General features: G+C 32.7%; 1 protein-coding gene across 4 annotated transcripts in view; it reads left to right on the top strand.

The window, feature by feature from the left end:
* Positions 1 to 25,514, top strand: part of LOC145297675 (uncharacterized) — a 1,369,001-nt gene that overhangs the window by 597,249 nt on the left and 746,238 nt on the right. For all 4 annotated transcript variants that reach the window (XM_080143861.1, XM_080143862.1, XM_080143860.1 and 1 more), the window contains exon 3: positions 8,281 to 8,441. In XM_080143861.1, the coding sequence (XP_079999987.1) occupies positions 8,281 to 8,441 (161 nt within the window). The remainder of the gene's footprint in view (positions 1 to 8,280; positions 8,442 to 25,514) is intronic.

Here is a 25,514-nt window from a genome sequence, read left to right as displayed (position 1 = left end):
AATCTGTTAACATTATTCACAATTCAATCTGTTAACATTGTTGTCAATTCAATCTGTTAACATTATTCACAATTCAATCTGTTAACATTATTGTCAATTCAATCTGTTAACATTATTGTCAATTCAATCTGTTAACATTATTGTCAATTCAATCTGTTAACATTATTGTCAATTCAATCTGTTAACATTATTGTCAATTCAATCTGTTAACATTATTGTCAATTCAATCTGTTTACATTATTCACAATTCAATCTGTTAACATTATTGTCAATTCAATCTGTTAACATTATTGTCAATTCAATCTGTTAACATTATTGTCAATTCAATCTGTTAACATTATCGTCGATGCAATCGGTTAACAACTTTCTTAATACAATCTGTTAACATTATTGTCAGTAAAATCTGTTAACATTATTGTCGATACAATCTGTTAATATTATTATCAATAGTCTGTTAACAGTATTGTCAATACAATAACTTTGAAAACAAACCAGCGTGAATGTTCATTTTCTCTTATTGGTAAAACGCTTATAAGTGTATATTTTTTATGTTAATATTTTAATCTTTAATCAATTTTTCGAATTTGGTGCATTATTGCTTAGTTTATACATTTTTGCAAAATATGGTGACTACCATCATGTTATTTATCACCATTTTATTGGGTAGTCATCTACTATTTTGAAGAGTTTATCAAGGCAGGTCATAATTTTGTGTAAATATTAGGATTTTTATTTTTAAGAGCTATCATTTATACCTTTGAATTTATGTAAACATCGAAGTCCATGTTTGTATGAGAAATGTGCCTATTACCAAGTTGTGACTACATACTCCCTACCTCATTCTGACGATTGTCATTCAAAGCATTTACTATGGCGAGATGTTTAGACTTGATTCATATTTAATATGGAATATGGGGAAATAAAGTTTATCGAGAAATCTTTAATGAAAACTATCGAAAATTTACAAATCATTATTGACCATTATAATCAAAGAAAAATGGCAACATGATGACTAACGTCAATCATGCAAATTAGACTGAACTGATTTGCATATGTTAAATTATATCGAACATGCAGCTATGCATCAAAAGTTGCCGTAATCATAGTTCAATTATCATCTTTAATATATAAAGATGAAAGACCCAATGATGACTTTGATTTTTAACCCCTTCCTCACCAGAAAGCTTCATCAGATTTCTTCCTGTTTCCTAAACTCAAATCTCTGTTGCATAGCTTAACATAGTTTGCATAGCTTAACATAGTTTGCATAGCTTAACATAGTTTGCATGGCTTAACATTATTTGCATAGCTTAACATAGTTTGTTACATTAATTGCATACAATTCTTAAAATGAAACGATGCGTGACACTTCAACGTCAAATCTTATGAGCATAATTTTCAAGAATATCTTTTTATTTTGACAAAATCATTGCAGGAAGAAGTTTCTAATATGTTAAAGTGTATCGCTTTATTGCAGGTCAATATTTCTTTAATTTTGAAATTGCTATGAAACGCAGAGAAGTGAAATCTGGTATAACACTGGAAGAGCATCACAAGGTGCCTTATTTCCCTGATTTTTGTGGAATTTCTCTGCTTCATAAGCAATTTTCAAATTTCAAAAATATTGACCTGCAATAAAACGATACACAGGTTTTATAAGAGTTTATTGCATAGGCCATAGCAACATAATAATGAAAGTCCATACATATGAAACAGAGTTTGGTATTTTTCGTATGAAATTTGGTCAGAATGATTTATGTGAAAATTTGTGCTGATGAAACACAGATTGAAAAAATTATGAAGTAGATAGTTGGTGAAAATTTTGGATTGAAATCCTGTATGAAATAGTAATGGCAATGATTGATGAAACTTCTTTGTCTGATTAAGTGAGAATTTTGTGATTAAACCGTTAAAAGGAATTATAAATCCAGCCTGGGCGCGTTTTAAAAGGTATACAAACGAAGTTAAGGAACTATACACTACAATCCAATAGAGAAGGTACTTAAGTAGAAACAATACTCACTATGTCGTCACAGGAAGAAGGCAAATGAATAGAAGGCCAGAATGAATGTGTTAGGTATTGTTAGCTAATGATAGTGAAATACGTTTCGGATACAGTTTCTGTCGACTCATATGAATAAATAAAGGCAATTAGAATAGTTATTGTGACTGTGCCTCAATAAACCTTACTATGAACATTTCTTATCCTACCATTACATTTTATATACACATACTGAATATTAAATAAAAGACCTTAGTTTTGAATATATATATATAGCGACCGGGAATTATGTATTTGCATAATCGCACGAGAGCAGACAGATTCTATGATAATTGCATGGGGTAAACGCTAATAAAAACCCATGGACGCCATCTTGGGACTCTCTTCCGCTCAGGCCGAAACACAACAGACGTATCCGAGATAAGCTCTCTATTTCCCCTCATTTCGGTTATTGCTAATTCTGCTACTACAGGCTGGGCGATGCCAGGATCTGGTCGCTTGCCTACTGGGACAGATTCTTCGACTCTGCCTTTTGCTGCCTTTACCCTGTGTTATTCACGACACTAGATAAAAAAAATAATCAAAACAAATCAAACGTGTTGTGATGATATGTTTGACCATTGTCCATGAAAATCTTTCCTCATTCAACCGGAAGCAACACAAACACATGGTATAAATAACAGAACGCATTTTTAAAAACATGTTTATGGGATCTTTATTTTTACAAACGATTAAACTTTAAGGAATTTATAAAAACAAACTCGCTAAGGAAGGGATGACGAAATATAATAACGACGAACACGATATTATGAGAAAAGAACAAAATATCCACAGAAAAATCCGACATAAATGACATCATTGTGAACATTATTCAACCTAAGGGGAGTATTAGTTTGATTGGGAAAACAAAAGAAACAATAACTCTTACTTTAAGGAAACCAAAACAAACTGCTAAGCATCAGTTTGCGCTGAACAAGAAATGCTCTACCGCTTAATCCTTAACGACCATTTCGCGCGTCCAGGGTGTGCGAGTTTTTCCAGTATCCTCACTGGAGTGCTTCAGAATACAAAACTAGGGTCATCCTACATGCATACATGTTCATGAACTCTTTGCACTATTTTTTTTTTATGATTAGTTTTCATATATTGCTGTTTCTATTTATGTCAGTACCAGCAAATGCATAGCTTTGCTATAATATTCGTTTGCTAATATCTTCCTCTGATGCATTTCTTTGAAACTGTATACATAAATAAAACTTTAATATTTTTTATATTTCTTATTGAAAATATTCTGTCGAACAATAATCCATATAAAATATAATTTACAGTCTTAATTTTTATATATATATATATATATATATATATATATATATATATATATATATATATATCCATAAAAGTGAACGTGTGTGTGTGTGTGTGTGTGTGTGTGTGTGTGTGTGTGTGTGTGTGTGTGTGCATTTCCCTACGCAATAACTCTGTCAATTATCAGTCTACGGACTCTAAATTTGATACACAGGGTATTGAGATTTGGGAAAATCTTTGTAATCGGGTTTTGGTAATAAAACTTGTCATCGATACACAAAACTCAGAATATATTAGCGCTCCAAACCCTAGTGTCCTTACATTTAGACCCATTGTAGCAGGACCAGCCTGTCCGACAAACAGACTTAGCAACTTAATAGACATCTTATTACAATCTTTCACAGATCAAGTTAAGAGCTACATAAGGGACGACATCCACTTTCTTACTACCTTACCACATACAGTAGAAAACGGGACACTATTAGTTACATTTGACGTTAGCAGTTTATATAGTAATATAACCCATGAATTAGGAAAAGAAGCAATAATATTTTGGATCAACAGACACGCATAAACACTACATCCTAGATTCACAAACAATTCATTATCGATAGTATAGACATAATCCTAAATAATAATTCCTTCCAATTCAACAATGGCAACTACATCCAAACACTAGGTACAGCAATGGGAACGAAAATGGCACCGACTTACGCAACCCTTACATTAGCCTACCTAGAAGAAACCGTATATGAAAAGATAGAACAAAAATTTGGCCACAGCACTAAAAGACTGTTTATAGAATCCTGGAAGAGATACCTTGATGACTGCTTCATCCTGTGGAAACCCACATGGGGGGACATCACCATACTCCAGAACCTACACCCAAAAATTAAATTCACCATAGTAAAAAGCTCTACAGAATTACCCTTCCTAGATATACTGATAAAGATTAAAGACAATAACATTATCATAGACATTTACCGCAAACCTACAGACACCCAACAATACCTACACTTTAAAAGTCACCACCCTAAAAGCTGCATAAAAACCATTCCCTACACCCTAGCACGTAGAATCTGCACCATAATCACGGACAATAACCTTCGGACAATCCGACTCAAGGAACTACGAATAAATCTAAGAAAAAGAAAATACCCACCACAACTTATAGACAAAGGGATCCAACTTGCGATAAATATACCAGTAGAAGATTTGAGAACCCCTAAAGAACGAAACAAAGAACAAATCCTAACATACGTCTCCACACACAACACAAGCAACCAAGAGCTTTTCACAGAGATAACGAAAAACCTCGTCCTACTTAACCAAAACAGCAAACTAAATAACTTCCTTAAAACAACAAAAATAATAAAAAGCAAACGCCAACTCAAAAACCTAAAACGCATTCTTACCTCATCCAAACGCAATCAAGACACAACAAAAGGAGTCACGAAATGCAACAAACAACGATGTGGAGTCTGCAACATAATATTAGAGGGAAACACATACACATTCACGAACCCCATACAAACATTCAAAATTTAAAAAAAAACTAGATTGCACCTCAAAAAACGTGATCTATGTAATAAAATGTGCAACATGCGATAAATCCTACATAGGCGCCACAAAAAAAAACTTAGTAATAGAGTATCCCTACACCGATCCCACATCAAAATCGCGAAAAATAGACACCTGCATGTATCACAACGTATACACACATGCAGTGGAGGCAGATTCGAGATAATGCCCATCTTCCAAACTGACAACTACTTCTACTTACTAACACAAGAAAAAAACTTCATAGCAATGTTCAACTCCGCCTTAAATATTTCTCAATAATTATACACATAAATAGGCAGAACATAAAATGCACTTGCACACATGCATACTTGGGTAAATGTGCAACCTCACACACAAAACAAAAGAGGCACAATAAAGCACGCGCACACTTTCACGGGTGAGCACATCCATATCTAGTATATTACCATTTAGACAAACAATTAGAAATTATACGTATGTATGTGTATGTGTATGTAATTTTTGTTTCATAATAAGTTTTGTCCATGATTACTACTTGTCAGCTTCTTTTATTATTATGTCATTATTATTACGGATCTTTTCGAGTGCTTGGTTTTGCTTATATGTGAGGTTGCTTGTGGTTTTGTCTTTTTTTTGGAGGTTAAGGTTCCAGAGATTTTCGAAGTAGGTGTTTAGTTCTTTTATGTTGTTCTGTTTGTTAGGGAAATATGTTGTTTTTTACTAAAGAATCATCTTTGTCTCCTTTGTAATCTAGTGTTTCTATTAGTCTAAATTTCCGTTCGAATTATTTAAGGTCCTTTTTTAGTTCCGCTATATTGCTTTTAGGGCTGGGACAGAATTTGAGGCCCAGCTTCAGTATTTCTGTTTCGTTCTTTGATAAGGGGTATGTGGATACATTGATGATTTTGGGTCTAATTTTTTCTAACCTGGAATTGTTGTTCCGTGGGAGTTTCCTAAAAAATGGTGGGGGTTGTTAGTTTCCTTGTTTTGAGAGGTTGTGTGTTTTAGGGTGATGCGATGTCTCCTTGTAAAATAAGTGTTGTGTGCATTATTGTGAGGGTTCAGTGATAAATGATTGAATGGATTGTCATTATATGTTGTTTGTGTTGGATAGTTGTGTTTCAGTTGGAATTGGTGTTGCTGTTGAGGATATATGTATTGTTGTATGGGGTTGTGTTGCCGGGGTTTGTTGTAGGGTAGGTTTGTTTGCTGTTATTGGTGTTGCATGGAATATTCTACTTGTTCCCGTTGATGGGGTAGGTGCCTTGGGGATTTGCTTCTTTGTGTGGGATATGAGGGGTGAGTGTTGTAGGCAGTGTTTTGAATTATGTGATGTCTGTGGTAGTTGTTTTGCATTGTGGGGATATTTTGGTAAGGGTTGTTTAGTAAAGGTATTCTTTGGTTGTTTGTGTTGGCGATGTAGTGTCTGTGGAAATGGATTTTTGATTGTGTTTGCTGATGTGGGTGGTAATAGTTTGGTTTGTATTGCTTAGGATTGTATATATGTGGGTATTTTTGTGGAGATGTATTGTATGGGATGTTATCTGGTGTGTTGTGCTTGTTAAGGGCGTGGGTTATTGTGTAATTTTGAGGTGTTATTAGTGTGCGTTTTGGCTGGGTTTGTTGTTGGGAATTTGTGTATGACGTGGATATATTGTGGTTGCTTCTTTGTGTGTAGTTGTATCTGTTGTGTGGATGTGTTTGTGTGTGGTGTATGTTTCGTTTCTTACTTTTGTTATGTGATCTCTGTGTTTGTGGATATCGTGTAAGGGTGTTCTGCTCCTGGTTGTCCTTGTAGGTGTTTGTCGATTGTTTACTTCTTTCTTTTTCCGATAGTTTTTTTAGCCAGGTTATTTTACGTCCAATGATTTCCCTAGATTTTTCCTCCTCTTTTTTGCATTCAGATTCCCAGAGTTCCAAGAGGGGTTGGTGTGTTTCCTTAGAGCAAAGTTCCTTGATTTTTTTATTGTCGATTTCCGTGTACTTCTCCATAGAGTGTACTTTCTTGTCTTCCTATATGTCAATTTCGGCCTGAAGTTTTGAAATATTAAGGGCTTTTTTGATTTTCACTTGTTCCTCTGTATCTTGTGGTGTAATTTTTTCCCGGAATTTATATGGAATGAATTGGTCCTCCATCGTTAGAAATGTCTTGTATGTTGTTGCGGTGTCGCAGCATTTGACTGCATGGTAAAAAGCCATTTTTCTTTGTTTAAGGAGGATGTTCGAGTTTTGGAGATTCTGTTTCTTGGTTTTTAGTAATTCGTTCTGTATGTATGGTCTTCTAAAGTATTCCAGGTATTCTTGTTGTGTTTTGAGTTGGTTAATGATTTCCTCAATTTGGATCTCTTTCTTATCCTGTTGGTTGGAAATGAGCTGGATTATCCTGTCCATTTTCTCACTTATTTGCTGCAATCCGTCCTCGAGATGTTTGTGTTCTATGGAGAGGTTTGTCTGTGAATCCATCAGGTCCTTCAGAGATTTTTTTTCTTGTTGGTAGCATTCTGTCTTTGTAGTTATTGATATTTAAAGTGATGATTGTGTAGTTCCAACGAGAGAAAAAAATGTATATTTAAAAGAGTGTAGCCATCAACAATTGTGGGTTTTTTAGCATTTTATCATATTTTTAATTTAAAATATTTTTATAACGCGTTGGTTCGCTTTCTTCAGATATTTTCGTGAAAAGTTTTTTTTTTAATGGGAGTTTGAAATGTTATTTTTACATCTGCTGATACTAAATGTGTTTCTCAGAGTGATGCGGTCTCAGACATTCTGTCTCCAATAGTAAGTGTTGGTAGTGTCCGGTCAGAGTTAATTTCAAAGAGGGGGCTTTTGGTCCATTTGGTGAAGGTTTTTATGGTTTTTTATGACTTTCTTTCCCCATGTATAGCACACATTCACACACAATCACACACACATACATATACATGCATGTACATACACACATGCACACGCATACGTTCGCAGGCATATACACATAGACACACGCACATACATAGAAATATATGTAGGAGCATACATATATACACATACCATCCTACACACTCACACACGTACTCAAACACATCCACCCACTAATATATCACACACAAATTGGTTATTTTTTTATTCAAACTGATTGAATACATATCATTTCTTGCGTCTCAGAAATTGAATATAAAATTACAAAATAAAATGTAATTGTTTTAGAATTTCATTTAATTTTAACTAGTGAACCTTAGAAAACAACAACTGAGCTTATCGATGTCGCTAACATGCTGCGCACGATTGATATGAATTCTTTCCGCATTGTTTTCATAGCAACATTAGAGTCAAATACTAATCAAATTAAAACTATTTTGCAAGTATTTTTCAACATACGTCTTTCATTACATATAACAATATTTGAATCTTAATTGAACTTTTTGTTATCCATCCCCTTTTCTCTCTTTCAGCCATATTGAACGGTACACAACGAGAGCAGACCCTCGAGAAGACCTGGATTATGTGGAACCACCAAGACCACGAGAAGTTACTTTGTCAAGAGACCCACAGAGGGGGTTTGGATTTGTTGCTGGAAGTGAGAAACCTGTGGTCGTTCGTTTTGTCACTGAAGGTATAATAATTTTTTCCATTCGAAATCGGCCTTTGAGAAATAACATGATGAATAAATGTAGAGGTAAACTACCATTATTAATTTAAAAAAAACATAAAGGGAAACAATCGTTAATATAACAAACAAGATTAGATAACTCAAACTTCATGATCGCGTGTGTCTTCTTCTGAAGATTGCAAATTATATTGAATATTAACTTTAATTAAAACTTTTACTCGGTTTATATATCTATCGGAATTTCATATCTCCCGCTTTTGTTAGAGAATCTTTAATCTGCCCACGACCTCTTCTCCATTCAATTGTCTGTGTGAACCTTATTTCGTTTTATTTTTTCCACATAAACATTTCATGATCACTTACACGATTAGTATGATTTAATATCTCACTTATGCCAGTTTTGCCAAGTATTTCAGCTAATTTGGGTTAGGAAAAATATATTCCGCATCTAGCAGGAGAGATTTTCACAGCACCAAAATCAGCTGCTTTGTTGAGTGAAACAGTCTCTGAGACGAAAGGACTTGAACAAGCTTTTTAGTTTTCCTACTAACAAAGACGATAAGTCCACCTATGAATATCCATTTAATAAGCGGCATAGTTGCTAACATAATAATACGTAATATTTAATTCGTGAATTAAGATTTAAGAAAGCTAAAACAGTCTATGTATGTATCAACATTGACGAGAACAATAGTCCGTTTTTACCTGCGAAGAAAACATTAGTCATCAGCTCGGTTTTTTATATGGGCAAATTCAGCTCTCCCCCAAAAGAGAAATACTAGATTGAAGCAAAAATAAAGCATGTCTGTTTCCCACAGACCGTAAGAACGTAACAAAAACTACACTTTAATCCTAGTTTAAATGCCAGCTGAAAACAAGGCAGACATAAATTAAATAAAGATGAAAATTCTATGAACAATTTACTTTAAGAAATAGTTTTTAATCAAGCAAAGGTTGTATTTATTTTCAGCACAGAGTTAATTTAATTCATTAAAGATAACGAACATTTGTCTGGCATTAATCTTTTGACCAACACGTTATAGATTTAAAACAAAAATTTCCAATATTAATAAAATATTTTATTTTAATCACATAAAGAAAATAACAAAAGAATGAGAGTTGAAACACACATCACTACTGCTAGATTTGTGGCAATAGAATTGGAGCACATGACAATTTGATCGTGAGAGAATCAGTGAAGGAAAATATTAGAAAATGAAAAGCGTGATCGAAAAATAATTCTGGCATAGAGTGTTGGTGCAAAATTCAAAGTAACTTTCACTCAATTTCAACTGATTAATGTGGCGTGAAAATTTGGACAGGACACTATTGATATTTTGATTTCCATAATAAAACGAAATTTCTGAAATATAATGGTCTAACAAGCCAAAAGCTTCGCATCTCCAATTGACGCTGAACATTCCTTATTAGGAATAACTTTAGTTAAAAATGGCGTTACGAGTTCTTTTTTTTAGGAAGAGGCTTCTATGGAATTCCAGATTCCAATTCATTTTTTAAAATGAATAAAGTTCGAACAAACTTTGCTGTAAACATTCAAACCATTAAAGCATAAAAGCGTCGCAAAGATTTTATGGATATACAATGCTTTGTCATTTACTTTGCCCATGACAAAGTTAGAAGCTAAAACAAATAATGATATCGTTAGAGCTCTACACAGAGTATATAAAAGTTTTATAGAAGTTGAAATGCAAACATCCGTCGAGCACTGAGATCATCAGGTCTTTATGATGAGGATGTTTTGGCTGATGATAATGTTTATCAATGGTGCAGTTCTGCCAAAGCATTTAGTAAGGAAGGGAAGTGTGATTATATGGTGCACTTTTTACAGGCTTTGTCTATTTTTGTTGATTAAGTTGAAAAATGACGAAACCCCAAAATGATAATCACACAATTAAAAGAAAACAAAACCCCAACTCAAGTGAAATGGAAAATATAGGCATCAAATGAATATAATGATGGAAGAATAGAATTAAGATTCTGTCTGTATTGAATGGAATCATATTGATTGTGAAGAATGGTCACTCCTGAAAGAGTTGGTGTAAATCATCCAAAACATGTAATTACAACTAAATAAACAGAGAATTTGATTGATGTAAAAAAAAATGGAAGCCATGAAACATAATGCATGTTGGTATTATCTGCACTTGATTAGAAAAATAAATAATTGTAAGATAAGAGGTGAAGATGAAGATTAAAAGATAATAAAAGATTTGTTATTACGAAAAAAAAAAAAACAGATTCCCAAGCATCTAAAACTATGCGATTTTACCAACACATAGTTTTAGAAGAGATACTGGAATGAAAGTAGTGGGTGTTCTTCTTGAAATCACCATCCGATGCATACCGGGAATCATAAGTATACAAACAGAAGCATTGTATCTATGAGTTGAATGATGCACTCAAGTCATGTTATAAAATTATTAATCAAATATTGAAAGAACTGGCATGATGCAACTGGCAACTTAGTTAATATTTAAGAAATGCAAATAATTCAGTTAGTGTCTGTAAAATCAGTAATGCAGGAAAACATCCTAAAGTAAAATCTTTTTCATAATTCAATAAGCCATTATTAAAACTTAAATATAGAAAATATTCGTTAATCCTTAATTAATAAGCATTGACGTGAACAAATAATCAACAGTAATCATATTTAAATATAGAGAAAACATCACTGTGCATAAATAATCAAAACAAAATCTAAAGAAGGCTGAATGAAACATCGTTTTAAACGTGATATAATAACTAAAATGAAGTTCAAAGTCAAAATCATCGTTGTCTTGTCCTAAAAATATAGTAGTCTCCCCAATATAGGATAAAGAACATTATTTAAGATGAGATAGCTTTGTATAGTTGTGATTCATACAATTGTAATTGAAAATACAATCTGTTTTGTTCATCTAACCCGATTGCTAGCGTTGGGAGAGGTATCACTCACAAATTTCCTCCCCTACCTTCCGTCAAATAGCAACTTGTGTTTAAATAATTGTATATATATATATATATATATATATATATATATATATATATATATATATAATGTATGTATATATATATATATATATATATATATGTATATATATATATATAAAATTAACATTACCGAAAAGTGGGTTCATATACAACAGAGGAAACAAAGCATTTCCTCGTGTTCGATGGCATTTATTTAATTTCTCGCCCCAATCGATCGCTAATTGCTGTAAAACTAATAAAAGTCTCAGAGCGATGCTATTTCATTTTCTTAATTAGCTGATCCTTTTATTCTGTTTGGCTTTTTCGTCATAAAAACGGCAATTTGTGTTTTTTTAATAAAAAGTCTTTTGTGCAGCAGCTGATATTTTTCTTTACACGTGTTTTATTTGCAATATTGTAATTAATTAGAATGTGTTCCAGAAATGGTCATTAATTACATGCTCTTCAAAAATATGCCTCGTTCAATCGAAAACAAAACATGCACAAATATAACCAAACGTTAACAATTGATGCTGATAAAGGTTAGTTGACTATTTTCAATAGTTTGCCAGATTTATATTTAATGGAGATCAAAATAAAACTTATAATCACACTATTCTATTAGTGAAACTAGTATCAATTGTCTATGTAAGCTTTATTTGATCCAGGTTTTTCCTTAAGTTTCCATAGATAGTGAAATGTATATTTATCTTTGAGGATTTAAGAATTTTTTTTAATGTTTTTATCTCTTATATTTATAGTTACAGACTTTCCAAAAATTGTTGCAACTCAAAATGTTTCACTTCCGAAATGAGCAAATAGAGTGTTCTATTGCAAATGTAATGTTATTACCGATGTTTTCAATTCAGGTTTTTTAAATCTAATAACTTGAAGAAAAATTTTATGAACTTTTCAATTAAAATTTATCCTTCATATTTTTGGCAAATGTTGAATCATGCATTTACCAAATAAATTTTATTTTTACTTTAAAAATGGAATAAATTCTTGCCAGCTCAATGCAACCACACATGAATCGATTATTCAATTGCTATATTATGTCCGCTGCTCTGTTTATATGTAATAAATATTAAAGGAATAAGTACTATTTGGATAGAGTAGGCATTGTGCATCATTATTTTAACAAATTGGTACAGTCGATTGAATTATTATCATCATTATTAGTATATGCGTTTGCTATTTTGTTTTGTTGCAGATACGTTGCACTTGAACAAAAGAGTTGTGTCCCTTTTATATAAAGTTTATAAAAAGGCCATTTTTATATATTTTATTGCTTAATTCATACAAGCATCATTTGGAAATATCCCTCTATATATGCAGATTATGCTAAGATGGTTTTATTTATCTGTTCCTTTTCCTTCTATCACGGGAGCATGATTCAACTCACACATACAAATCTCTTATATTTTTAATACAATTACAAATGTAAGTAATTGAGAGTAAAGTATGTTGATGTTAAATGACCAAAAATTATCACTTATTACAAAAAAATTATTAAAAATAATCAGTTCTATTATCGATTACAGAAATTTTGTTTCACAAACTTCCATATATGAGCTGAAGAAAATCGCTCCAAAATCAGGGTATAGGGGTTGTTATTCTAGTTAATTGTTATCATGTGGTATTTAGAAAGAACGAAATAAGATGACAAGATGCACTAAGATCATATAATGGCTAAGACATATTGAAAATTGTAGCGACTACTATATTTCAATCGGTGACATTTTAAAAATCTTGACGATATTATCGTTTTTATTCTTTCGTTTTTTGTATTTTATTTCGAATCGTTTATGAAATAATTTTTACAAAACAAATACAAGAAAGATTGAAATAAACATTTTAAGATGGTCTGTTTGTAAATCTCAATTTCTGCCAAGGAAGATTGCGACAAATAATATTTGGATCAATATTTACAACAAGCCTCAACGCATAAAGCCATGGTGATGCCACCACTAGGTGGTGTGTTTAATCAATTTCACATGGGGCTTAATACAAGTGAATGAATACGATGCCGGTCCCAAAATGTTGTAGACTCAAATCAGCAAACCTAAGACAAATGTTATTCATAATATTGATTTATAATGCGCTTAATTGTACATTCATGCATCGATACATTTATTAAAAGAGGAAACTGTCATCCATATTAGAATATAAATCGGAGACGGCATTACCTTTTATCAGGTTTTATTCAGCAAGCAAACTAAATCACAAACGTGCACACCATACACTATTGAGGTTAAAAAAAAGACAAGAACAATTATTTCTATTATAAGTACAAATATTTGTCCATTATACTAAAAATGAGTTTATTTTAATCACATAAAATTCATGTTAAATTATTCCTTGGTTTGGTGATTGAGTCATATTTTATAAAAATCCATTTTTTACTAATTTGCTGGAATTTGAAATGTATTCATGAAGTTACCCATCTCTTAGTTTCAGTCTATTACTCTCACCCTCTCTCATTTTATTCATTTCCTATTGTTCTCGCTTCTGATTTTCTCTCTTTTTCTCTCTCTTCTTTTCTCTTTCTCTCTTTCTATTTATTAACAAAGATAATAAAACCAACTATAAAACAAAAACTTGGAATAGTCCATTATAAGCTATAATAAATAACATGGCAAGTAGTTATTATAAAATAGAACGAAAAACTGAAGAAGAAAGATTGAGAGGGAGATATAGCGTTATTTTCTTCTAAGAAAAAATTTTGGTAATTTTATTTAAAAAAAATATGAAGTCGCTTTGCACACTCAGTTTTTTCTGCGTGTAACCCATACTCAATTAGTGACCTAAAAGGTAAGATATTTCTGATTTATTTAATATTTTTAGTTTCTTTTAATGCATTTACCTGCAAAATTTATTGTATATTTTGATGAGAATAATTGCATTTTTCGAAACCCTGCAGAATAAGGTCTTCCAAATTTATTTGTACTCCTTGGCGGATAATTAAAAATGTTGTATACCTTCTTTACATGTTTTTAATGTTTTTTTGTTTTTTTTTTGAATATTTGAATTAATTTTCAATAAGATTTATATATATATATATATATATATATATATATATATATATATATATATATATATATATATATATATACTAGCAGCGGTGTACGAGGCAAAGTGCCACCCGGAGTCTTATTCATACTATCTGCTCCTTTTTCTTTGGGGACAATTAAAGATTCATAACGAAGTTAATTAAAAAAATCAATACATTTCAAAAACAAAGAAAATTGTTGTTTTTTGTAAATTTTCTGATGAAGAGATTCACTGAATTTTGCCTTTACGAGCTCTCGTAAAAGTTACGGTGTGATGGTTATCTACCCTATTTCCTTACTAAATGGATTCTTCCAGACACTATGTGTATAAAGGAGCCTATGACGAAGGATGGATCAGTATTGGATCATTATTTCTGTAACATATTATTCTGTACTTCTGTAAATAGACACTCTTGTAAATATAGACACTCTCGTCGTGTTATTTATTATTGGTACTGTAACACTGACGACAAGAACTTTTGCTGTGTAGCAGGTTCATATTGTGTACATAACAGGGTACATATAATACACGAATGACGTTGGTAATGACAATTCTTTGGGGACATTTATAACAGTTGTTATACACATATAGAGAGGAGGAGATACTTTACTTATGATGATGGTGGGGAGGACATATTATACTTGGAAGGGTTATACAAGAGTTCGGTATAAGATGATGATAAAAACACATTTACCTTTTTGTTGTAAGGAATGACGACACGAGACAACAGTGACAAACATAGTTGATTTCTTCAATCGACCGATCGGTGATGTCAGGAATTCAGCTTTGATTTACATGGTCTATTTTTCCTCCCTTCACTCTCTCTCATCAACTCTTACTCATCAACTGACTTTTAACTTCGAGCCCTTCGATTCCTATATTGAGAAATCTCCTTTGTTTATGACGTCAGAAGCGTGGTTTTCAAACGTGAATAATTTTCACATGGCTTTACATATGTTTGTCCAAACACACTTTTGGTAAACAAAAGAATCCTCAATCTAATTCTAACCTATTTTTAAACAATATATTTTAACTCGCATTGTGCATTCATTTAACTGGCATATTTAATATTCAGATTTCTAAAAGAATGGACAATCGACTCTTTTTCTGACATGAACAATATTTAACTATTTCTAATAAAATTAACAATGGACTGAATTTCTAACATTCCATTTTCCATTATCTTTAACCCTTGCCTACAGGGTTCGATTCTAGCCTTATCCTAATATCATTTTCACTTATCTAGTATGTCTTCTTACTTACATGAGAACGCACAGCCCTTTCATGTAACACTTTGACTTATTTGAAGAGAAAACAACCTGCGCTAATGTTGCACTGGCAATGAAAACTCAGACTTATGTCAGATAGAACATAACCATTACTATCACTGGAATGCTGTATTTTCGAAAAACGTGTTGCTCGGAAAAATTATTAATTACAAAAGCAATAGCAAGCTATTCCTGAATTTTAACAGCCACAGCTAAATCTGTGAAAGGAGAAACACTACAAAGTTAGAAAATAGGATTAAAAACAAAAGTATTTTCATCCTTGAAGATGACAAAAATATTTCCAGTCGAGCAAAAAAAAACAACATAACAATGTACATCGATATTTTTCGTTTTTATTTTTAATCATTTAATCAGGAACATGAAAATAAGTTGGAACGAATTTATTTTTTCTCATGCTAAAAAGTAAAGAATTTATTTTCCAGTGAGAAATGTTACGATCATGTAACATGCACATGTGCGCACGCACACACACACACACACACACACACATATATATATATATATATATATATATATATATATATATATATATATATATATATATATATATATATATGCAAAAAGTGTTTGTAGCCTATTTTATGTGACGAAAAATAAAGGAATTCCAAAGTGCTATGTTGAAAATGATTAATCATTAAAAATATGATTAATCATCAAAAAAACGATTAATCATCAAAAAAATTATTAAGTATCAAAAAATTATTAATCATCAAAAAAACTATTAAGCATCAAAAAATGATTAATTATCAAAAAAAATATTAAACATCAAAAAAATGATTAAGCATCAAAAAATGATTAACCATCAAAAAATGATTAACATCAAAAAATGATTAATCATCAAAAAAATGATTAATCATCAAAAAATGATTAATCATCAAAAAATGATTAAGCATCAAAAAAATGATTAAGCACCAAAAAAATGATTAATCATCAAAAAATTATTAATCATCAAAAAAATTATTAAGCATCAAAAAAATGATTAACTATCAAAAATATGATTAACCATCAAAATTATTAATCATCAAAAGAAACAACAGTTTTTTACTATGAGAGAAATTCTGAGAGAAACAACTAATTCAAATAAAAAAGAAGAGAAAAATGAAGATAATTTGAGTAAATTTTATTCAAACACAACAATAACAGCAAATAATTATATGAATTAGCAAATAACGGTTAAATGGTAAGATTAAAGTGCATATTAACAAAGCGCTATCAGCAATTTTAATTGAAACCCTGAAAACAAAAGTACATTTTCAGACAATACGAATATCTTCATAATAACTGCTGCGTGAATTGAACCGATTTTAAAAAGGTTCGTTTGCTATGAAGACATTTGCTATGGTTTGCTATCAAATTCATCAATTATGTATTGCCACAAAAATCAGCAATGTTACATTTGTTAAATTGACAGAATTATTAACTAAATTGCTTAGCCCTAAAGTGTCTCTTTTAACAAAAGGTGGGTACGCCAGGGAAAGTTGTGTAGTCTTCATCTTACCAAACACTGAGATGATTTCAAATTTTCGGAGTTGAGCACTAACAACTGTAAATACCTAATCTTTGCACAGGGTTTAGTATCGAATGTGGTTAAATAATCAAGACTTAACTATTATACACTTGCGCTGGTGCATTGTTAACTATGCTGTACTTCGAACTAACAATTTTCGGGTTAAATTAGCCATAGGCACAGAAGAACAAAGGCAAAAAATTGATGGAAATCTCTCACACTGAATAGTTGACAGAAACGTCATGAAACAACAACTAAAAAATCAGCAATAAATAAATGAATAAAATTGAAGTTTTTCATGCGAAGGAATTAATGTAGCAAACGTTTTTTTCATTATAAAAAAATATCCTAAGAGAGAGAGAAATTGAAAGAGAGTTGAGAAGAATATGATTACAAAACTTTCGATTAGACAAGTAATTTTCGACATCACGCACGTGATAAACAAATCTACTGCTCTGTGTTTGTGTGTTCATCATCTACCGAAATTTTGCCATTTAGTAGTATTTGTAAATAGGAAAAATTCACGTAAAAACAGAAAGAAACAACGTATTTTATTTCGTGTATTAAAGGTCTGTTGTGTTTTGTCTGCATGATCAAAGAAAAAGAGCGAAGCAATGTAGTCAGATGTGAAAAATAGGTATCATTGCAACGCCATATTTGAATGGTAGGTTAGCGTCCATTTATGATACAAATACCGTTAACCTCAAATATGATAATGTTCAATGCTCAGCCAATCACAATAGACAGAATAAGGAAGTGGAGACTTTATTATTTGTGAATCGAAAAATGGAAACAGTTCATTATGTTTATGCATGTAAAAATCAGTTAATGGTAGTGCAAGCACAACATCGTAGGAAAATTTAGAATTTGACCTGGTCTCAACTGGTAGCGGTAGGAGCAATAAATATTAAAAGAGAAAAATAGGAACTTCTTCCTTTGTAGATGTGGCGATTATGATTATGTTGCTCATCGGATGTAATTTAATTTTATTATCATGAGTGAATGTGGCAGAAATGGTAGTCGTAACTTGAAACAAAAATGTAGTAGGCAAAAAAAAAAAAATAAATAAATGTTCTGTCAGCAACAGTACAACTTCAAAATAGTCAATATCGCCCACCTCCAGAAGAGAGGGAATTCCTGTCCGTGATAACCGTGGTAAAAGAAGACACACTCCAATCGCCAGAAACACCCACACACACAGTTTGCAGGACACTGCCGACTCGTCTCTAGCCTCCTGCTTTTATAGTGGCCGGGAATTATCCATTTGCATAATCACATGAGACAGAAACGTGATTTTCCGAGAGTTGCATGGGGTAAATGCTAATAAAAACCCCCGGACGCCATCTTGGAATTCTCTTTTCCCCCCCAACTGGTGACACAACAGACGTACCCGAGGTAAGCTCTTTTCCCCCTCATTTTAGTTATTGCTACTTCTGCTACATAACTACATAAGATTTTCGCTGTTAGGGTAGATGTATTGAATTTGTATGTAGCATCTGTTGTTGGAAAGCTATGTTACGTTGGTTCAGAGGGGAATTTTTGCAATCACAATATTATATATGGAGATTATATTTCTATCTTTCTTCCACTGTTTGTTCATAGATACTACCATTTACAATTTCCCTCCCTACCCCCTAAAATTTAAAAAGAAAAGAAATTCTTTACTTCTATGTAAGTTGCTGTAAGGATGCTCTTTCATTATTCTTTATAAATTTAAACTCACAAAACACTACAATAACATTGGCTCCCATCATTTAATGGGGTTAATGTCAAGAAAAGCATAAAAATATTGGCTTCAATCAGGAAATTACTTCCAAAGAAAATCGATTGCATTTTAGGCTATGTAGTTTAAATATCGGAAGCTTGCATGAAAGGTCTGGCGAGATTGCTGAATTTCTTTAAAGATGTACTGACCTCATTAGGTCATGGTGTGTCCATGAAAAGCGTTGATAATAATCGCAAGAAAGAAGACAAACTATAAACTATATTGATTTAAAATGAAAAGGTAACAGCTAGTGTATTTTTATTGTGAAAAGGAAGTGAATGCTGCGATGATTTGGAGAGTGTGCATGAAGAAATGGGTGAGTGAAATACACGAGGAAAGAATTTTAGAACTTTATTTTGCAATAAATATGCCAGTTGCACAAAGCAAACCCATCTTGTCACATATGAATCTGATACAGAAAATAACTCAAGTAGATTTTTTGCTAGTATGATAAAAGGAAAACTTTTAATTGATGTGAAAGTAATACATGGTAACGAGATTGTGACAAAATAGAAACTGGTTATTTGCAATTCCATATTGAAGACATCTCGTGGGGTAAAAGAAAAGTTTGTTCTTGAAGTTAAACTTCTTCCTATGGAAGGGACGATCAATAGAAGATTTCACAGTGAATAACTTGATTGTGGACTTGATAACAATATTACAAGCCAATATTCTGACGAAAGTTTAGTCAGTTTGACAGTAAGTGGAGTTCTTTGATTGACATCAGCAGTGCTTCTGTAGAAAAAGGTAGCCGATGCTCTCGTGGCACCAATCGACTTGAATACAGGTCATGAAAATTCAAAGGATTAAACACTGTCCTTCACCAGTTCTGCAATTTTCCACTTTGAGTCTTCAAAAAAGGTTATTTAATGTTTGGTCCTAATAAAACTTTGTATGGAGCTTGATCAAATCTCTAAATGGCTGCATAAACGGAGTAGTATGCTTAGGAAACTTGATTTATTGGACCAAACCAGGAACCAGCTGACTATAAATCAGTGTAAAAGTTCAAAATGGTGTCAAGCATGATATTCAGGCAACACAGTTTTGGGATAACTTAAAACCTGCAAAATTGACTAGAATTTCTTAGCACTTGCTACAATACCCTTCTCAGTTAAGAGTGTAAGAATGTACGATGTGTCATAAAATGATTGTTCAGTCGAGTCAGAATAAAGTAATGTGTCATCTACCATTTTTACTTTGGTATATGCTGATTGTAAATATCATCGGATGCAATAAAACCTTAAGGTACTCGTAAATAATTATATCGTCCCCATTCTGTGATAAAGGTCGTCAAGTGCTCACTTTCTTCATCCAGTTTAACGGCATGGTATCTGTTCACCACATCGATTAGTTTTGTTTTTGGTACCGTGTGGGATTTGAGAAGCCAAATTAAAAAGTGAGTCTTCCTTGAGCCTTGAGCATTGAGCTTCTGGAAGTCAATGGTGCGTCTTATTATAGTGTCACTCTTCGTTACAATTACCATTGAACTTCACCATTTGATAAGGTTATTATGATCAACAGGATTGATGATACCCTTCTCAACATCAAGTTGGTAATTTGATTGTACATTTCCAATAATGAGGTACTGAGTTTCAAAGTCAACAAGCTATCTCGACACCCACTCGCGCATAAAAAATGATACTCGCCAGATCCTTATCAATCTCATCAGTGCACTTAGGGATTTTCAATCTCTAGATACATGATCAAAGAGTGTCATCACATTAGAAGAGATAATGAATACCCAGAATGTTGACCTTTCCGGCAAGCTGCTCAAGACTGTCATCGCTGAAGGGTTCCCTAACAAATGCTGGACCTGCTATCCGTGATTTTTGGGAAGCACACGACAGGCTATTATGTATTGATGGATTCCTGTTTTTACATGATCGCCTTGTTATACCACCTTTTTTGCAAAAACAGGTTTTGGAACCCCTACACTTTGCACACCAAAGTTCTACGTCCATGAGTGCTCAAGGCAACAAATGCATATACTTGCGAGGCGCAGAGACATCACCATTTATCAGAAATATTGCATGAAATGTTGCATCATAAGTCACAACAAGCTGAATTATTGATTCTCTAGGATCTTCTTGAGTATCCATTCTAACACGTGTGCATGGACTATTTTTTATTGATTATTTCAGTTATGTTGTCATCACTGATTTAGTGGTAGATCAATGTGTAGCCACATCCACTCTGTTAGTTAAGATTGTAAGAGAGCATTTTTCGGTTTATGGGGTTCTTGAGGAAATAGCTTCTGATGGTGATCCACATTTAAAAATCTCTTAACGTCTTATGGTGTTCGACACCAGATCTTTTTGGTGGGATATGCACAGTCAAACAGGAGGGTAGAAATCACTATAAAAACAGCAAAACGTATCATTCGAGAGAACATTTCATCCACAGGGTCCCTCAACACTAATTCTGTCGTTAAAGCGATCCTCAAATATCACACCTCACTTCAAGACTAGAAATTGAGGCCTGCACAGATTATTTCCCATAGCTCTGGGACGTTCTCCCAAATAACCCAATACCAACTTCATCAAGACATGTTTATTGCAGCTCAAAGATGAAGTTTTCAATTTCACAAGAAACACTCGGCCATCATGATAGAATACAATTACAAAATGAAAGAACTGCACGCACTACCCATCACTACACACTTTCTGATCCAAGGAAAAGACAAACGATGGTGCAGACAAGGTCAGATTGTACAGACTCAAAAATTCAAGCAATACACTGTTAAACTGCTTGATTCAAGCAAAACTTCATTGATTAACCAATGTTTCTTACATCAATGCATGTCAATCAACCATCTTTATCACCTATTAACCATCGATGGATCATTCTCAGGAATTCCGATTCAGTCATCATCTGAAACAATGCTAACTGAAAGATAACGCACAGAAACGCAGTGTGCCCCCTGCTGTGAACCCTGCATAAAACATAATTGCACCACCAGTTCACAACTTGCCTACACCTTCTACCTTGAAAAGGGTTCCAACAGCACTGAAAACACTGATGGACTATAACAAAAAGGGCTGACTGGATTTTTATTTGTATTTGTTTCCTTTTTCAGATGTTGACGATACATGTTAAGACACATTTTACTTGATCTTCTTGTCAAACAGGGACTTGAATAAATAACATGTGAAATATTAATTTAGAGCACAAGTGATGGGACCTTTGGCTACCAGATTTACTTCAGAAAATAAGATGAAGAAGCTAAAGGATACACTGTTGGTGGTAACAGACTAGACTTGTGGATGAACAAAAAATACGCTGACATAGTGGTGAAATGAGGAATTGAGAAAGGAATGCAGAAGCTTATGAGTCAATGGATAAAAATTTTAGTGAATAAGGATGTGTATCTAGAAGCAAAGACCAATATACAAAATTCAAGGGGAGGCTAACAAGATATACGACAACAGATTCAAATATTCAAGATAACTAAACATCCGACAAAACCAAATATCGATATTGTTAAAAAGAAATTGGAAATGACAATGGAATGTTAGCAATAAATGAGCAGGACACGTCGGGTGTTTTGAAATGCCACCATGAGAAATTGTTAAATGCTGCATTTTACAGGAAAAAAAATCTCGAAGTTGCAGAAGCAGTAACTGGTCCAGCTATAAGAATTGAGGACGAAATAGGAAGTTGTAAGATGAAGAAGGATACGGCTGGAGGATCCTAAGGCATTGTTGGAGAAATGTTGAAGACGGAAAGTGAAACAGACATTGGAATGACACAGGTTTGACAAAAGATTACTCCCAAACTTAAAAACATTATGAGTTGTTACAAGAAGAAAAGAAGTATTAGATCGAGGCGAGTACAGAAGTGTAAGGTCGATAGATGGAATTCTGGAAGTGATTCAGAAAATAATTGAGAAGCAGATAATTAGTCAGATAAACATAGTTCACTTTTTATGCTTCAGCAAAGTATCACAGGTGCTAGATCTAGGCTGAAACGAATGAAGTATAAAAAGAAGCTGTATTTTGTTTTTTGCGGATCTATAGAAAGCTTTTGACAGAGTGCCACAAGATGTTGTCTGGAAGGCTTTGTATGAACTAGGTGCAAACGAAGGCTAGTGTTGATTCTTCAAGCAATGTACAGAGATTCTCAAAATTTTGCTAGAATTAACAGTATATTTACTGACAGCTTTGATGTTAAAGTAAGCTTATATCAGGATTCTGAACTGAATGTATTGCTTTTCATTTATGTCTTAGAAGCATTTTCTAGGAAGTTCCACATGAGTTGTCCGGAAGAAATGCTGTTGGCTTGGTGATTAAGTACTTGCCTCTGAAATAATGGAAGACTTACGTGTTAAGATAATGATTTAGAAAATGCTATAAAAAGTAAAGGTTTGAGAATGATTGGTATCAAGATAAATAGTTACATTGTTGGAAAACTCCCATAAAAAAGAAATCCCCATGGAAAGGGATTTGGATACAATTCAATGATTTGTGATATTGTAAGTATTGGTCACACAAGAAGGGCAGTAGAATAACTAATACGTTGAGAAAGGATAACCAGTTCATGTGTTAAATGTGTAATATAATAGACGTCAAAAAACTATTGGAATTGTCTAAAAGTTTTGTAACCTTTGTGGTACTTTAGAAGCACAGGGTGGAGTAGGTGTTAGTGTGTTTGTAAGAGTTGTAGATGAAGCATCACTTCTGTTTGCAAAGGGAGTACTTTATTGGTTATATGTATGCAGTGTAACGATGTATAGAAGAAGGATAAATAAAAACCTGGTTTGCGTGATGACATGCATCGCATGGCGAGAAATGATATCTAAATGTATAAGGTGAGTCTTAAAGATTGGTTTAGTTCTGATGACGTTAGAAGAAGATTAAATCTGAACAGTACAAAGTGGTGTGTGTGCTGAAAAGGAAACTCGGATGGTATAGTCATATTGAAAGAACAAATGAGAGTTTGTGGGATAATAAATGTTAAACAGTTAATATAGACGATTGAGTTTACACTGAAAGGCCTATGAAAACATAAGAAGGACGTGATTAGAATGGATTTGATAGAAAAAAGAATAAATAAAGACCTAGAAAGTCATTTTCTAAAAGCCGTCTTACACATATAAAGCGGATATTAAACCGAAATTAATAACATGAATAGAAAACCTGCTCACTGCTATTTAAATCAATAATGCAACATAGTCTTCTCAAATTCTATATATATAGTAAATCACAAAGATCCAACCGTCATACAAATGTTTGTATTACTAATTTGCATAACTATTTTTAAACAGTTTATAATTAATGTTTGGTGTTAATATATAATACTTTTATCGACATTGACATTAATTAATTAAAACGATTTAATAACTAGGGCTAGGACAACAGCATATTCTTTTCATTGTTTTGACTCTCGAGTGTGTATCAGTTGATATCTTATATGCTTTTATATAGAGTGATGTGGTTTTCGGTTAATCAACTGTGTCTAACTGTGTCGGATATATACTCGAGAGTCAAAACAATAAAAAGAACATGCTGTTGTCATAGCCATATTAATAACAAATGATAAATTACAAACAGTTTAAATATGGGTTATTCCTTTTTAAAGCAGGTAATTTGAATGAAAACTAACTTAATCTTAACTTGCTAAAAGAAAGATATACTAACGAGATAGAAAATTAGTGAGAAGAGTTTAAATAGAGGAGTGGGCGGAGATGAACACTCTCCCTTTCACTCCCTCGCCTCTTTGTCTTTCTTTCTCTGGTTGGCATTAAACGAATGCACTTTTTTTTATTATTATTTCAAGTTCTCAGTGAAATCTGCCTCATTTTAAATCATACAAACTTTCTTTTTGAGACGAATTCATACCCTTAAAAGGTGGCAAAAAATTCTTTCATCTTGAAACAATCTTACAGTCCCATTTCAGTCTTTCTGTTTTCTCTTCATCTTCAATAAATCTAAAGGACATATAAAAATCTGTTCAAAATGAATAAATTATAGAATTATTTTTTTCAGTCGTTGTTAATCTCGTGCATGTGGCCTCAAGCATTGCTAGCTCAGGAGAAATGTGGTTGGAAATTGCTTCACTATATACATATGCAAGATAAAATTATTTCAGACAGAAACAACTGCCGTCACATGTCCACACGCAGCGTGTTTCTTTCAAATGTTTTGTATAGCATCAACCACTCAATGTAGTCGAGACTCAATGGAATGCTTAAACACATTTCTTTTGTGGACATTTTAACTACCCAGAATTTGAAAAGGAAATATTAATACATTTCTCAACAAGTGAATTTGTTTAGTATTTGTTTACACATATATTACTTCTTTTTTTGTAATCTATATATAAAAGGCAAAACGGCTTTGTACGTTTATGTCCAAGAAAGGCTTTTTCGCGGGGTTTCTTGACGAGGTTACTATTTTGGAGAACTTTCCTTATACTCCCTAGATTATAATATCTCCAATATGCGAACGGACTTTGTCTCGATCTTTATTTTGATCGATTTAAAAAAAATCCCT

This window comes from Euprymna scolopes, chromosome 18, assembly GCF_053919585.1.
Source record: "Euprymna scolopes isolate OS-2025 chromosome 18, ASM5391958v1, whole genome shotgun sequence".
In the NCBI taxonomy this organism is placed as follows: Eukaryota; Metazoa; Mollusca; class Cephalopoda; order Sepiida; family Sepiolidae; genus Euprymna; species Euprymna scolopes.
This window is presented reverse-complemented; position numbering and strand designations above follow the sequence as displayed.